At 38.2% G+C, this 13,659-nt stretch overlaps 2 protein-coding genes across 3 annotated transcripts in view; one reads left to right on the forward strand and one right to left on the reverse strand.

Annotated features, from left to right (window-relative positions):
• Nucleotides 1-13,659, forward strand: part of mtor (mechanistic target of rapamycin kinase) — an 82,929-nt gene that overhangs the window by 25,103 nt on the left and 44,167 nt on the right. For both annotated transcript variants that reach the window (XM_014010341.1, XM_014010340.1), the window contains exons 22-28: nt 369-481; nt 1,361-1,523; nt 1,971-2,063; nt 2,324-2,470; nt 2,824-2,966; nt 3,180-3,342; nt 5,118-5,263. In XM_014010341.1, the coding sequence (XP_013865795.1) occupies nt 369-481; nt 1,361-1,523; nt 1,971-2,063; nt 2,324-2,470; nt 2,824-2,966; nt 3,180-3,342; nt 5,118-5,263 (968 nt within the window). The remainder of the gene's footprint in view (nt 1-368; nt 482-1,360; nt 1,524-1,970; nt 2,064-2,323; nt 2,471-2,823; nt 2,967-3,179; nt 3,343-5,117; nt 5,264-13,659) is intronic.
• Nucleotides 6,623-10,387, reverse strand: angptl7 (angiopoietin-like 7). Its single transcript, XM_014010342.1, has 5 exons — nt 9,859-10,387; nt 8,592-8,692; nt 8,322-8,516; nt 7,883-8,078; nt 6,623-7,761 (listed from the first exon to the last, which is right to left on the reverse strand). Exons 1-5 carry the CDS (start codon nt 10,217-10,219, stop codon nt 7,592-7,594), a joined length of 1,023 nt encoding a protein of 340 aa, XP_013865796.1. The 5' UTR covers nt 10,220-10,387; the 3' UTR covers nt 6,623-7,591.

Genomic DNA, 13,659 nt, shown 5'->3' on the forward strand with positions numbered 1-13,659 from the left:
TGTTTGTAGGGAGTCACTCAAACATACATTTTTTGTGTGTGTTTTTATATAAGCCTGTGTGCTAATAACTTCAGGCTATGATTGTAATATTAAATTTTAACAATATTTTGTGAGTTTAATTTTTGAATATTTGCAAAAAAATAAAAATAAAAACTCAGGTATTGTTTTCCCAGCAGATCAACCTACATTGTGTGCTATGTCTGGGTTCTGTATTATAACTTACTCATTMTAAATTTATGAAATATACAATAACACATCTTTTGTTTGTGCTTCTTGCTTAATAAACTAAAACCTTTTATTTAGTGTATTGGAAATAAACCAAACTTCATGAAAGGTTGTGAGACTAAGCATAAGCTTTTTTTTTTTAGTTACTCAATGCCATCCAGCAGTTCGGCGCTAACCTGGACGACTACCTGCACTTGTTGCTGCCRCCCATCGTCAAGCTGTTTGACGCCCCTGATGTGCCCCTGCCTGCCCGAAAGTCAGTACAGCACATAACTTCACTTATTTAGTCTTAGTGTGACATCTGGAGCTAAGCTTAAAATTATTTTCACTCCATTTTAAAGTGGTTATTTATACACTAACACAGGGGTCTGCAACCTGCGGCTCTGGTGCCACATGCGGCTCTGTGGTCCCTCTGCAGCAGCTCTTTGAAAATGCGACCAAACATAACAGAATAAATAGTTTTTGGTTTTTATACCCGAAACAGAAATCAGTTTGTATGCAAATATGTGATCTATACTACTAATACAAAAACTAAAATATGTTAGCCTCTTGTTTACTTAAATAATACACTTATTTTTCTCAAATCCATCAGTTACCTTTAAGTCATTTGAAGACTACATAATAAGAAGAATTGGAAAAAAATGCCTGAATAATTCAGTTGTACTACTTTTTATGAAATTTGATATAAACTACATATGGTATTTATCTTGTTTACATGAATACGGTGTTTTTATTTGCCCTGATGTGTATAATAATAAATAATAATAATAATAATAACAATTTTTTTTGTTTTATAATGTCACCTCCACTGACCGTAAAGGTTCCCGAAAAGGCCTTGAAAAGGCCCGCGGACCACCTGTTTATAATCACAGTTGTAGCTTGTTTTGTGGCTCCGAACACATTTTATTAGTGAGACAAGGAGCAGAAATGGCTCTTTTGATTGTAAAGGTTGCAGACCCCTGCACTCACATCACAAGAACRATATGATTAGATTAACTTGTTTATTTCTGATGGCAAAAAAATGTATAAAAATGTAAATGTTTTCAAATTAAAATATGAAGTAGAATGTGTTTTTGTTTGTGTCTGTCTCCTACAATATTTAATTGATCACTTCCTGTTTTTCTCTGTGGCTCAGGGTTGCCTTAGAGACCCTCGACCGGCTCACTGAGTCCCTGGACTTCACCGACTACGCGTCACGGATCATCCACCCAATCGTGAGGACACTTGACAGCACGCCCGAGCTGCGTTCCACCGCCATGGACACCCTGTCCTCRCTAGTTTTCCAGCTAGGAAAAAAGGTAGTCACATCTGTCCCCTGAGCTCCGTTTTTATTTGCAGCCGTCACTGATCCGAGCGGCCTCCCTGCCGTTGGCTTCACATGAACAGCATTTCTGTAGCAGTCTCTATGACTTCCTAGCAGACTGCTTATGTCACTAACTGTGTTTTGGCGGGTGGTGATGTTTATGAGTGGATGAGGTCACATTTAGCCCTCCCTCTTCTCTGCCTTCTACTTTGTACCCCTTAGACTCTTGTATTGTTTTGAGGTCTAACCTCAGAACCGCTAGAATTCCTTCTAGTTGTGTTTGGCAACAAACACGCMGAGGAGGCTTTTGATGTGCGACTTGCAGAGGTTAAATGCTCATTTATTTATTTCACGGGGGAAAGGGAAGAGAATCTAGCCAAAACCACATGAATCGCACGTTTAGTTTTTTTATATACTGTCAGTCCTTTCTTTGTGTTTACAGTACCAGATTTTCATCCCCATGGTGAACAAAGTGATGCTGAAGCACAGGATCAATCACCAGAGATACGATATACTCATATGCCGCATTGTGAAGGTAGGTACCTAAAGTCACTACTGTAAAAACGTGCGTTTTTATTCACGTTCGTTGCACATTCAAGTTTATAAAATGTTTCCATGACGCAGAATAAAAACACAACGAAACAAACATTTAACGTACAATTTTCTGTTTATCAACATCCCCTTTGGGAGGAAATGCGGATTCATAAAACATGTTTTGATCACCAGTCGGCGTGCGTGTGGGCTGTTTTGTGTGTGGCCTCGGTAAGTTTATGTGTGTTTTTGCGGCCTGAACAGGGTTATACTCTGGCAGAGGAGGAAGAGGACCCTTTAATCTTCCAACACCGCCAGACTCGGGGCAACTCAGGCGATGCTCTGGTCAGTGGCCCCGTGGAGCCAGGCCCTATGAAGAAGCTTCATGTTAGCACTACTGCACTGCAGAAGGTGAGCAGACACTTCCACGTTCATAGATGACTCATAAACCAGTGTTTGTTTACTGATGTTGTTGCAGGTGATGAAAATCTATACAGTAAACATGTCTGACTACAAGCCCACAGTTCATTTCTGGTGTTGATGTTTAAATCAACAACACGGTGATAAATCACAATAAAAAAAACTGCACAAACAGAAGAACACAATGGATGCTTTACTTTTCGAGCACATGGGGCCACGAAGTGGTTTTRAAACGAAGATGTGATTTCTATGAATGGTTTCAATATTCTCAAGTGTGGAAAATCTGATGCTACCAAACAGTTCCCAGTGCCTTTTTGAAAGATTTGGTTTCTGTTCYCCTGCAGGCTTGGGGTGCTGCTAGGAAGGTGTCCAAAGATGACTGGCTGGAGTGGCTGCGGCGCCTGAGTGTTGTCCTGCTCAAAGAGTCTTCTTCCCCAGCTCTGCGATCGTGCTGGTCTCTGGCACAAACCTATATTCCTCTTGCCAGGTACACCATAACTGACATGTCTACTTTTCTTGCCACACTTCCTCCTCCCCCCTAGTACGTCTCAAATTTTTTTTTTTTTTAATTTGGTCTGTGATATTCAGTTCTTCACAACTGATAAACTGCCAAAGCAAATACCATACTGCCGCCACAAAAAGCTACAGTTTCGATGGTTGTCTCATTTTCGTTTGTAAATGCTGCTGCTTTGCTCCACAGAGACCTGTTCAACGCAGCGTTTCTGTCTTGTTGGTCTGAGCTGAGTGAAGACCAGCAGGACGAGCTCATCCGAAGCATCGAGTTGGCTCTCACCTCCCAAGATATCGCCGAGGTCACGCAGACGCTGCTGAACCTGGCAGAGTTCATGGAGCACAGCGACAAGGTGGGCAATAAGGAGCATCCAGTCTCAGGGTCCTTTAGGCTAAATGATCGAACAACCTGCATTTATAGATCCTTTTGTAGTTTTTTTTTTTTTGTGTGCGCATGCGCCCAGCGAAGCCTAGCTCTTCCAGGTCACATACGGGATAAATCTTGTGCCAGCAGGAATTGATTTTGAATTGCTCAGATTGAATCTGAATGTGCTTAATTTGAAAYTGAATGCATTGGTTTGAAAATTAATTTCATTAAATTGAAACTGAATTTAAAGTTTTGAATTTGAATTAATTTGCTTTGAAACTGTATTTTGGTTTATTAAAAATCCAGTTTGACCACTTTCACTTTCAGTTCCAAACTTCAGATTTTTGTGTCACACATCCTGGTCCTTGAGAAAGCCAGGCAGACTAATCAAACACAGATCCACAGATTTATGTTTCACTTTGGTGAAGCTACCCTTCTGTATGTAACAGAGTTGATGCAATCCACCATAAAAGTGACAAAAACAAAGTTATTTTATTGCAGTGATTAATTTAGATATGTGTGAAATATCCTACCATTCTAAAGGAAAGTTTAATAAAAATCAGTTTAGATCAAATACATCAGGTCTGTATGTTGGCATAAATTTAGCTGTTGAATTTGTGCACTTACAGTGGTGTGTCTTTAGCACCCTCAGCTTTTTTCCGATAAACGTGAGGTCAGTCTGCATTACACATGCGCATTTGTGATCATTTCTAACTATGAAATAGTCTATTGTTTCAAATGTTTGTAGTTATTCTGTAATTCTGAGGCTGTGGGTTCAAACCCAGGTTGTGTCTGGAAGGGCAGCAGACATCAAACAATGATCGAATCACTTTTGTAAGTTTCCTGTGGCGACCGCCGCAGAGAGAGGCAGCCAAGAGAAAAATAACTTTTGACTGAGCTGTAGTTTTCACCATACTATAAGGTGGTGCACAAATAACTTCACTTTTATTGTGTAAATGAATTTTAAATGGATATAACCTTGTTTCTCTCTAAATGATCAGTTTTACACCAACAGAAGGCAGAATACTTCTTAATTCAATTTAACATATTTTATTAAATGTTATAAAATTCAAAATAAAATAATGATAGTGCTTCACTTGAATCAGTTTTTATGTCTTTTATTAACTTTCTTTTAGAAAACCAACAATGCACGAAAGGATTTTACTCTTTGGAGCATCTACTTCATGTGTTGAATGGGTATTTATGAGACGTCTCATTGATGGTTATATTTTATCTGCTAATGTTTTTGCTCACTTCACTGGATATCTACTCTTCCCATTAGTGTCTGTGGCACAGTGCAAGTGGCCTTGAGTGGGATTTAATAGTGTTTTTGTATCTTTTCAGTAGTCTGTTACACATCTGAGCAGTGACCTGACAGTTAGTAAAAAAGTTGATCATAAAGCCTGAACCTTAAAATTATAGCAATTATTTGTCACTTAGGTGTTGTTAAACTACTCGAAGCTGAACAGAGCAAGCATTTCCAGATGGGCCGTTGTCTCAGCTGCTGTGTTTGACCACACAAGTTGAGTTATTTAGCGATGGCACAGTTACTTTGAAGGCTGGTTTGGTCATTATACAGCAAATTTAATGGGGACTTCTGGTTGCGAGGCGTCTGAAGAATCACGTGCGGCGTGTGCTATTCATGATTAGGGAGAACAAGGATTTTTGCCTCTGTTTGCCGTTCAAGGACAGTATAGATAAAAACCAACAGCGTGTTCAGTCGTATGTTAATTTATGTGTTGTGTAATCCATTTTTTTCAGGGTCCTTTACCCCTCAGAGACGATAACGGCATCGTGCTGCTCGGAGAGAGAGCGGCCAAATGTCGTGCCTACGCCAAGGCGTTGCATTACAAAGAGCTGGAGTTTCAGAAAGGTCCCTCTCCTCTCATCCTGGAGTCACTTATCAGGTAGGAGACCTGAAAATCTTAGCAATAATTGAGATCCTAAGAAGAAACACAAAAGTCGATTATAATTGTTATGAAGTTTAGCTCAAAACTCTCTTAAATCAACCAAACTAGATAAATAAAAAGTACACTGTATTTAATTTTTTGACTAATTTAAAATCGGTATTAGTATTGGCTGATTAAATAAATGAGTAGAAATGATATGATAGATGTCAATCTGCCCCAGAACCTTTTGATATCTTTTGTCATCTTTTCCATTCCGTTTTTTTTTTCCTGGACAATTGGCATGGCACAGAGAAATCTGTTTTCCAGACATCTAATTGGACGCCTGCCTCCTTTTCATCTGTGAGTGTCTGGGCTTGTTTCTTTGGGGCCTGTTTTCAATTTCTTGGGAGCCGTTATGATGATGAATGATGGGAGCCGGCACTCTGGTGTTATCCCCATCTGGTTCTCACCTCTCTAGGATTTCCCGTAAAAAAAAAAAATCTACTCCAGTATTCAGAATCCATCTGAAAACCTTCTTGTTAATTAATTAAAATTAATTCTGAGGCATTTATTTAGTTAACAAGGAAGCATCATTGTGATTTTAGTTATTTTAGATGTTATTTCTTTGATAAAATTACATTACAATACATTGTCCTAATGAATGAAAAATAAATACACTTTTCATGAATAGCAAGGGATTTTTGCAGGCGCTGAGTAATTCTAATTGATAAAATTCTCAAATCCCAATTTTAAAAATATATATTTTTAAATTGTTTTTTCACTATTAAGCAGCAAAGAATCATAGCATTTTTGTGTTATTCTTGTTTTATAATGTGTCTGTAAATTATTTGGTTTAGTTTTTTGAATTTTATTTTGACATGTGTGTTACAATATCCAGTGCAAAGTAGAAATAGAGTGAAATCTGGTAAATAGGAATCATAAATATCTGGTAGTTGTATCTTAACCTGTGTATCAAATATGAAATGTTATTTTTTTCTTAATTCGAGTGCATAGTGCTAGCGGGTGTTGCATCTGGACACTTGGATTGGCTTGAAAGTGGAATTTTGAATGAAGTAGGAATATTGTGTTGTACTTGTGTTGCATTCAAGTATGTGGCAGAGTAGAGCTCGTGTGGTCTCATTCCTTCGTTTGGCTTTTGCACCCTTTGACCTTTGGTTAGGATGTCAGCAGATAACCAAAGTGTTAAAGGTTAGTGGCTCAGGGCAGAATTGTGGCTATTACTTTCCATGAATGGACAAAAGGWCTTGTTTTGCATTTAGACTTTTGTTTTTTCCTAATTACAACATATAATGTAAATTTACATTATTATAGTGACAAGACAAGTATAAATACACATTTGACTGAATCTTTGTGCTSTTTCTTTTAAAAAATATTTTTATTTTCTCTCACATAAAACATAATTAAAGAGCTGTACACATTTACAAATTACACATTTCCATCATGAATTTTAAGAGTTTTGCAAGGACTCAAATGCAGCATGAGTTACAGGAAATACATTTTGTGGCAAGTCAAGTTCACATCTAGTCACAATGACTCTTTTTAAAGAGGCTGTATTATGTCTTTCAGGCACATGGTTCAATTCTATACCACACTCAAGTTTTCTTCAGTTATGAAAAAGTTGTATRAATGCTGTGAAATTGGCCTCTTGTCTCTTYAAGAATCTCTACCGTTTCGGACACTCCCACTTCAGCACAATTTCGAACAACGCTTCGGGGGAGGCATGCTCTGTGGGGCRGGAGCTCGGCTGCAGACTGAGTTCCGGGGTGGAGCTTTGTGTAAATTGGCGGAGCTTTGTACCAGCAAGCGTTTAAACGGCTACTTTAAAGATTCAAAGCAACACTCGGAATATGGTTCTGATGAGGGGATGACATTCTAACAGGATATAAAGCTAAACATATTTTTTGCATAATACCACCTCTTTAAATGTGCCCTATCACTTTTTTTTGAATAAAATCTGAACCAGGCTAGACTGATTCTAATTCACGAGTTAAAATAATCTTAGTGCTTTCAAGACAATTGAGAGAAATAATAAAAATCCAGTAGCCCAAATGAGTCAGTGGTTAAAAACAAGCATCAGTCAAAGCTTAAAAAAGAAATCAAACACAACTTATTACTGATAAATACTCAAATACAACTACAATTTACAATCAAACATGGCCTAAACATTACACATTCATCTGACTGTAATTTACCAGACCATCACAAACAATCATTTCTTTCTTTTCGCAGTCAAAGGAAAAGCCACAGTTAGGTTGAGCAGGTTATTAGTTAGATCTTTTGATATTTTTATGTATAATCTCGGTCCAGTATGAGCAGCTGAAGCACTTATGGTTGAAAATTCATTGGCCGGACCTTCATCTCCACTCTCTTGAGAGAGTAGTTGGGGCCGTGCCAAGCATACCAAGTGATCCCATCTGTGTTCTTTGTGTGCTCACCGTAGCGGTAAAAAACACCATTCAGATTGGAGTCGGTACAGCAGTTGTACCAGTATCCACCTGGGAAGGGTGAGGAGAAAACCATTAAAGTTACGGTTGGCTGAATCGATGCATCTTGTTATTTTATCTACTGTAAATAACTACCTAATATGTTTCGACTACATTTAGTTTTGTRAGTTACCTTTGCGTAGGGAAGCACAATTATCCACACATTTGTCGTTGTCCTTGTCGTTGGTGCTGAAGTTAGTGTTGTTGTGGTAGCGCAATGAGTTTCCAGCATTTCCACTATAGTTGGCCAGGAAGAGCTTGTAACTGTTGAGCTCATTCTTCACAGTGAAAAAGCCATACTCAGCGTAGCGTGTCTCTCCCTCCCAGTCCTGCATTGAAAACCAAATCATATAATGAGGGATAGTCAGAGAAACAGAGGTTATTAGCTTCTGTGGTCTGCATTCACTTGGTTTATTATYAATCTTCTTACTTTCAGTACTAATAGATATGAAGTGGTTCTGTTTATATTCACGGACTCTTACTTCTGGCAATGAAATGGTTCATGCATGGTTTAAAGAATCTGCAGTTTGTCAACCCAAACCCACATGTCTGCGGTGCTTTCCAACACATACCTCCATCTCAATCCTGAGTGTGCTGGGCTGCCTCGTTAGGCGGTAGATGTTGTCATTGCCCAGCCAGAAGTCCCCACGGATGGATCCAAAGCCAGTTTTGTACTGCTTCCAGTCTTGTTTGAAGGACGTCAGGCCAATCTTGCGTCGTTGAATCAGAGTCCAACCACCGCCGTTCGTCTCCATATCACAGAATATCTGGAACAAAAGAACCGTTGTTTGGCCCGACCGTACTAAGACGTCGTGGGAACAAGAAAATGAACTCAGACTTACGCTGATCTCAGGTGTGCCCAGGAAATCATCTTTAGGGAGTTTGTACTCGCCAGAGATTTTGTAGTTTTTGCCATAAAGTGATGCACAGTCGTATATGGCATCTGGAAAAGAAGGAAATAACAATTTATGCTGAAACCATCTGCAGCTTTGTGTGTTTTTTGGAAAACTGRCTGCTGTAATATAATGTTTTATGGGTTTATCAATTGACTTGGGAAAAAAACCTTTTTAATGTCAATTAAAAGCGAGCAAAAAAGGTTTTGCACAAATCCCACTTTTTACTTATATACCCATTTTTAATGATGCCATTAAAAGGATTAGGAAGTCGCTTTGAAGCAATGAGCCTAAAATGTGATTTGTAAACCTTTCACTTTCTCTAATCTGGACAGCCCTTCTGTCCTCTGCTCCCTGATATCTTCAGGTCAGGGTGGGGCTGGAACCTGTCCTCGCTGCCTTTGGGTGAAGGCAGGGGACACCTGGACAGGTCTCCAGTTCACCAGAGACAGCTGGACAGGTCTCCAGTCTCCATCAGGGACACAAAAGAGACAATCAACCATCCACACTCTGTCACACCTGGAGTCACACAGAAGAGCTCCAGAAGGTTTCAAACTGAGAACTCTGGACTCAGATCATCTGCTGCACACAGTTCTGATAATTTATTATCAATAATAATTTGCTACGATAAATTATTACTAATAATTATCATGAGGAGTCCTTAACTTTAGGATGTAGTTAGGCAATTAAATATTTATGTATGTGTAAATTTATTACCATAATTAAAGGTGAGTCACGTAAATTTATGTTTTCATAAAACAAGTAGTGCACCCCCCAAGACCAGTTTCCTAGGGGAAACACTGGTATAAGATTCTGTCTATGCCTATTTGAAAACGGCTCGTATACTAGTGGGTGATGGTCTGTGAGTAATTTTAACCTAACTTTAAGTTTGCTTTTTTACTGTCAAAGAATGCTTGCTTCTTTTGAACAATAAAGGCAATATAACTAAAACAGAACGAATCCAAGTCGAACCAAATTTGAAATCTACTAAAAAAAATCAGGTTTGATTTTCAAGTTTAGTTTTCTCTAAATTGTTTTTCTTTAGAGCGGAAGAACTTATCAACAGACAAAAGATTATCAAATGTGTTTTGTGCACCAGAACCATAATATTATAAGCACTTTTGTCAATACTTGCATAAATAATTGATAAGCATTCAGTATTTTAAGCAAAAATCAATCCTAATCTTTTCAGTAATTTTAGAGATGAGAAACTCACGTGACGAAGTCTGCGTGGCCGACTGTAGAGTTTGCAGCTGCATGATCTCCACTCGGTTGTTGACCTCTGAATACTTGCTCTCTGCCTCTGTGACCCGAGCATTTAGCTGCTGCTTCTGCTTGTCCAGCTCCATTACTTGCCTCACAACATTAATCAGGTCTGTCTCCTGCTTGCGACTCAACTCTTCGAGGATGCTGGTCAGATTGGCCACCTGAACTTTGAGAGAGCGCACCTCGTCGCAGCACTGACCCTTGGAGGTCTTTGGAGGCACCAGTCTTTTCTTGGGCTTCTGGGCCTCGGTTGTTTCTAACAAGAGCAGCACGACACCCAGGGCTACAATACTCAAATTCATTTTAGCCATTTTTTTAAAGTGCTCAATCCTCCCGTTTTAGGTGTTTTTGAATTGTTCTAGTGTCGGCTCTCGTTTCTAAAATGATCAAAAAAACTCAGGTTTAGTTCAGCTAACAGAAATGTTGAGATGAAGTTCTCTTCTTCACCAGYGGCACATGGGTGGTTTGTCTTCTCTGAAAAGTCCTCCTCTGGTTGAGCATCTTAAATAGTTTGCATATGGGTCCTCCCCCTCTTTACTGCTGTGCTGACCCTCTCCAACCGTGTGGGTGGAGGACCTCTCTCAACCTGTTTTCCCCTTCCCTCCACTATGTCACCTTCCTGTAACAGTATGAGTGAAAGTAATAGCCCACGTTTCCCCTTTCTTTGTTAGATGTGTAAGGTTTCTGAGCAGTAATAGTTATTATTATTATTATTTTTTTGCCTGTTGCTTGAAACAAGGGTCACTGTCTGGACTTGTGCTGTTAGTATATGATTGTGCAAAATCTTTAAACGCTAAATAATATTTAAGCATCCTGAATAGCTGTTTCGTGCTGTGGACCAGCTGGAGGTGATTTCCTTGTCTGTTGTCACACTTAAGTCATCACGGTAATGAAAGATTTTACGTTATCCTTAGGCCTCACCACTTTTCTTGTAAACTTGGTCTTCACTTGTTTCACTTGCTGAGAAATGTGTGAAGTCACTAAGTACTCCTAATTGTAGGTTTTGTTTTCTGTTGATGCCTCCCTTTTTTGGCAAAAGTTTAGGAAGGTATTTTTTTTTCCTCAACTAAGCTTTTAAGAGTATAATTTCAGATGGGTGTTAACACAAGAAAAAAAGCTCTAAAACTTGTAGGGGGAAAAACACATCAAAGCAGCACGTATTTTAACAGAAAATTGTTCAGATCTAAGTTAAAGTTCAAATTATGTATTCTGCTTTCATTTTTAAAGCTTAACAGTTTGCCACAATATATGCATATTTTAAATATTTTACAGTGTGTTGTTTTTTTTACTGGTAACATAAAAATAACAAGATACTTCAGTTTAAAATAAAGCATACTTGTATTTTGTTGTTGTTTTTTTTGCGTTATAATCCATTGACATTTCCCTTTTAATAACTCAAAGTAAAGGTTGAGGACTTGTGTGGAGTCATTCTGAGTGTGTTTGACAGGATAATTTCCTCAGTAATTTATTGAAAGGCAGTATTTCCAGGGAAGAAAAACCTCTGAAAGCTAATACACGACCACTCAATGTGACTTCTGCAAATATGAATGTAAGCCAAGTTTTTAACACCTGTGGTTTTGGAGGATACATGGTAGCTCATGTTGTGGAAATATCGTCCTCACTATGTTAACTGCTTTGTTAGATTCACTATTAAAATTACCTGCCAAGTTTTGTGTTTGCAGGCCTATTAGCTATGTTTACAAAATGCATAAATGATGCTTTTTCAAATATTAGGAAGATTTTCTTACATCTACTTTGTGTCTCAGTCCATCATAACCATCTTCACTAACACACACCTCCAAACAAACGTGATTTAACTTAATCTTTTATTCTGAAGTAAAATAGTATTAATATTGCTGGTGTTTTTATAAGTCTTAAAATAACATTTTTGTGACAGCTTAAGAACGGCATTGTAATGGAAATATTTATTTAACAAAGACAGAAATACGTGGTATGAAGGAACTCTGTGGAATGATCAGCTGAGTTTTATTGCAACAACAGGAACACAGAACAACATCAGACTGTCCCCCTGCTCTCTGCTCCTGGTTTTCCTTCGCTGAGCCAGTTGAGGCCTCATATATACTGTTTAGCAAACACTATTCTGTCATCTTAATAAAGCAAGATTTCATCCTAAGGCAGGACTATTCAACTGGCGGCCTGCGGGCCACATCCGGCCCGCGAGTGATCAAAGTTCGGCCCGCCAATTGGTTCATTCATCTCTTAAGCCCAAACCCCCGGTTTTCTACTTTAATTACTCTAAGTCCTTTTAGTTAAACATAGACATGTTTGGTGTCTACAGAAACGTCAGAATTTTGGCTACAAGCTGGTAAAAGCCATTTCTATGCACACTCAAGACAGTTAAAACTACAAGCAGTTGAATATAAAAATTGAAAATTGAAAATGAAATTGGTATAAAAATTTGGCAAGTCAGAGATGTCATATTATTTGTGTTAAATAGGAGGCAGAATGTGTTCTTTTTGTTTTGATATTGATWACTTTTATAGGGTTCTGTATGTTGTATTCATGATTAAATACAGCAAAATAATCTATTTCAACGCTAACAGATCTTTGTAATACTTGGATTATTTACATAATGACTTTAATTGCTGAATGTTAGGCCCCTGAGCTGTTTGTCTGCAGTAAATGTGGCCTCCGGAGCAATTTAGTTGAGTAGCCCTGTCCTAAGGAAATGCTGGGTCAAGGGAAAACACAAAGATAAACACAAGTGATATCTAAGAATGATTGTTGTTAGCAAATCTTGTTCCGGCTTTAATCATTCTATCTGCTGATGAACAGCATGTCATGAAAACCTAGGTCATTAAAGGATGTCATGAATTACTGGCTTAAACCTAAATATTATTTCCATAATAGGCATGACGGCGGCACAACGGCTCAGTGRTTAGCACCGACGCCTCACAGCAAGGTCCTGGATTTGATCCCTGTTTCGGASCTGGGGTCTTTCTGTGTGGAGTTTGCATGTTCTCCTCGTGCTTGTGTGGGTTTTCTTCGGGTACTCCGGTTTCCCCCACCCTCAAAAACATGTACAATAGGTTGCCTTCAGGCCCTGGCCTACCTTGGAAAAGAGATCTGAGATCTCAACGGGACTTGCCTGGTTAAATAACTGTAAATAAATAAAAATTAGAACATATCATTATTGCTGAAGTTTAATGGTTAAATGTACTTCATATAGAATATTAGTAACATTACTATAAGGAAAATATATATTGTTTAACATAAAATTTAATGTTTAGCAGAGATTGGCCTAATGTGGTGTAAAAGTTTGATCGAATAATAGAAACATAGAGAGAAAACAAAGAAAAAACAGGCATCTGCTGTTATATTACATAATCACACACCAATTTAGTTTTAAATTTTGAAAAAGGTCAAGGCTTTTTCCATTCCTTAAAAACAAAATGTTAGACAGACATCTTCACTTATACACACTGTCAAACAAACCAATAAGGAAAAGGTTAAGCAGTCAATTAAGCTTATCTTTATATCACGGAAACTGCAAGTTTGAGAATAAAAAAGTGCTTGTATTATTCCAAAGGATTACGTAAAAAGTGCCTTTTTGTGTTTTGATGCTTCACAAGGTTGGCACTAAACATTTGGATGCATTTGGATTTGGAGTGGTCCTTTTTCMTAGCGTCAGTGTTTCCCAAATACTGAGTCAAGGAAATAAGAATTGGTCTATGGATTCTAATTTTCTTTTTATTCCTTTAAATGTATTAGTTGTTTTTGAAATTGTATT

This window comes from Austrofundulus limnaeus, unplaced genomic scaffold, assembly GCF_001266775.1.
Source record: "Austrofundulus limnaeus strain Quisiro unplaced genomic scaffold, Austrofundulus_limnaeus-1.0 Scaffold68, whole genome shotgun sequence".
Lineage (NCBI taxonomy): Eukaryota > Metazoa > Chordata > Actinopteri > Cyprinodontiformes > Rivulidae > Austrofundulus > Austrofundulus limnaeus.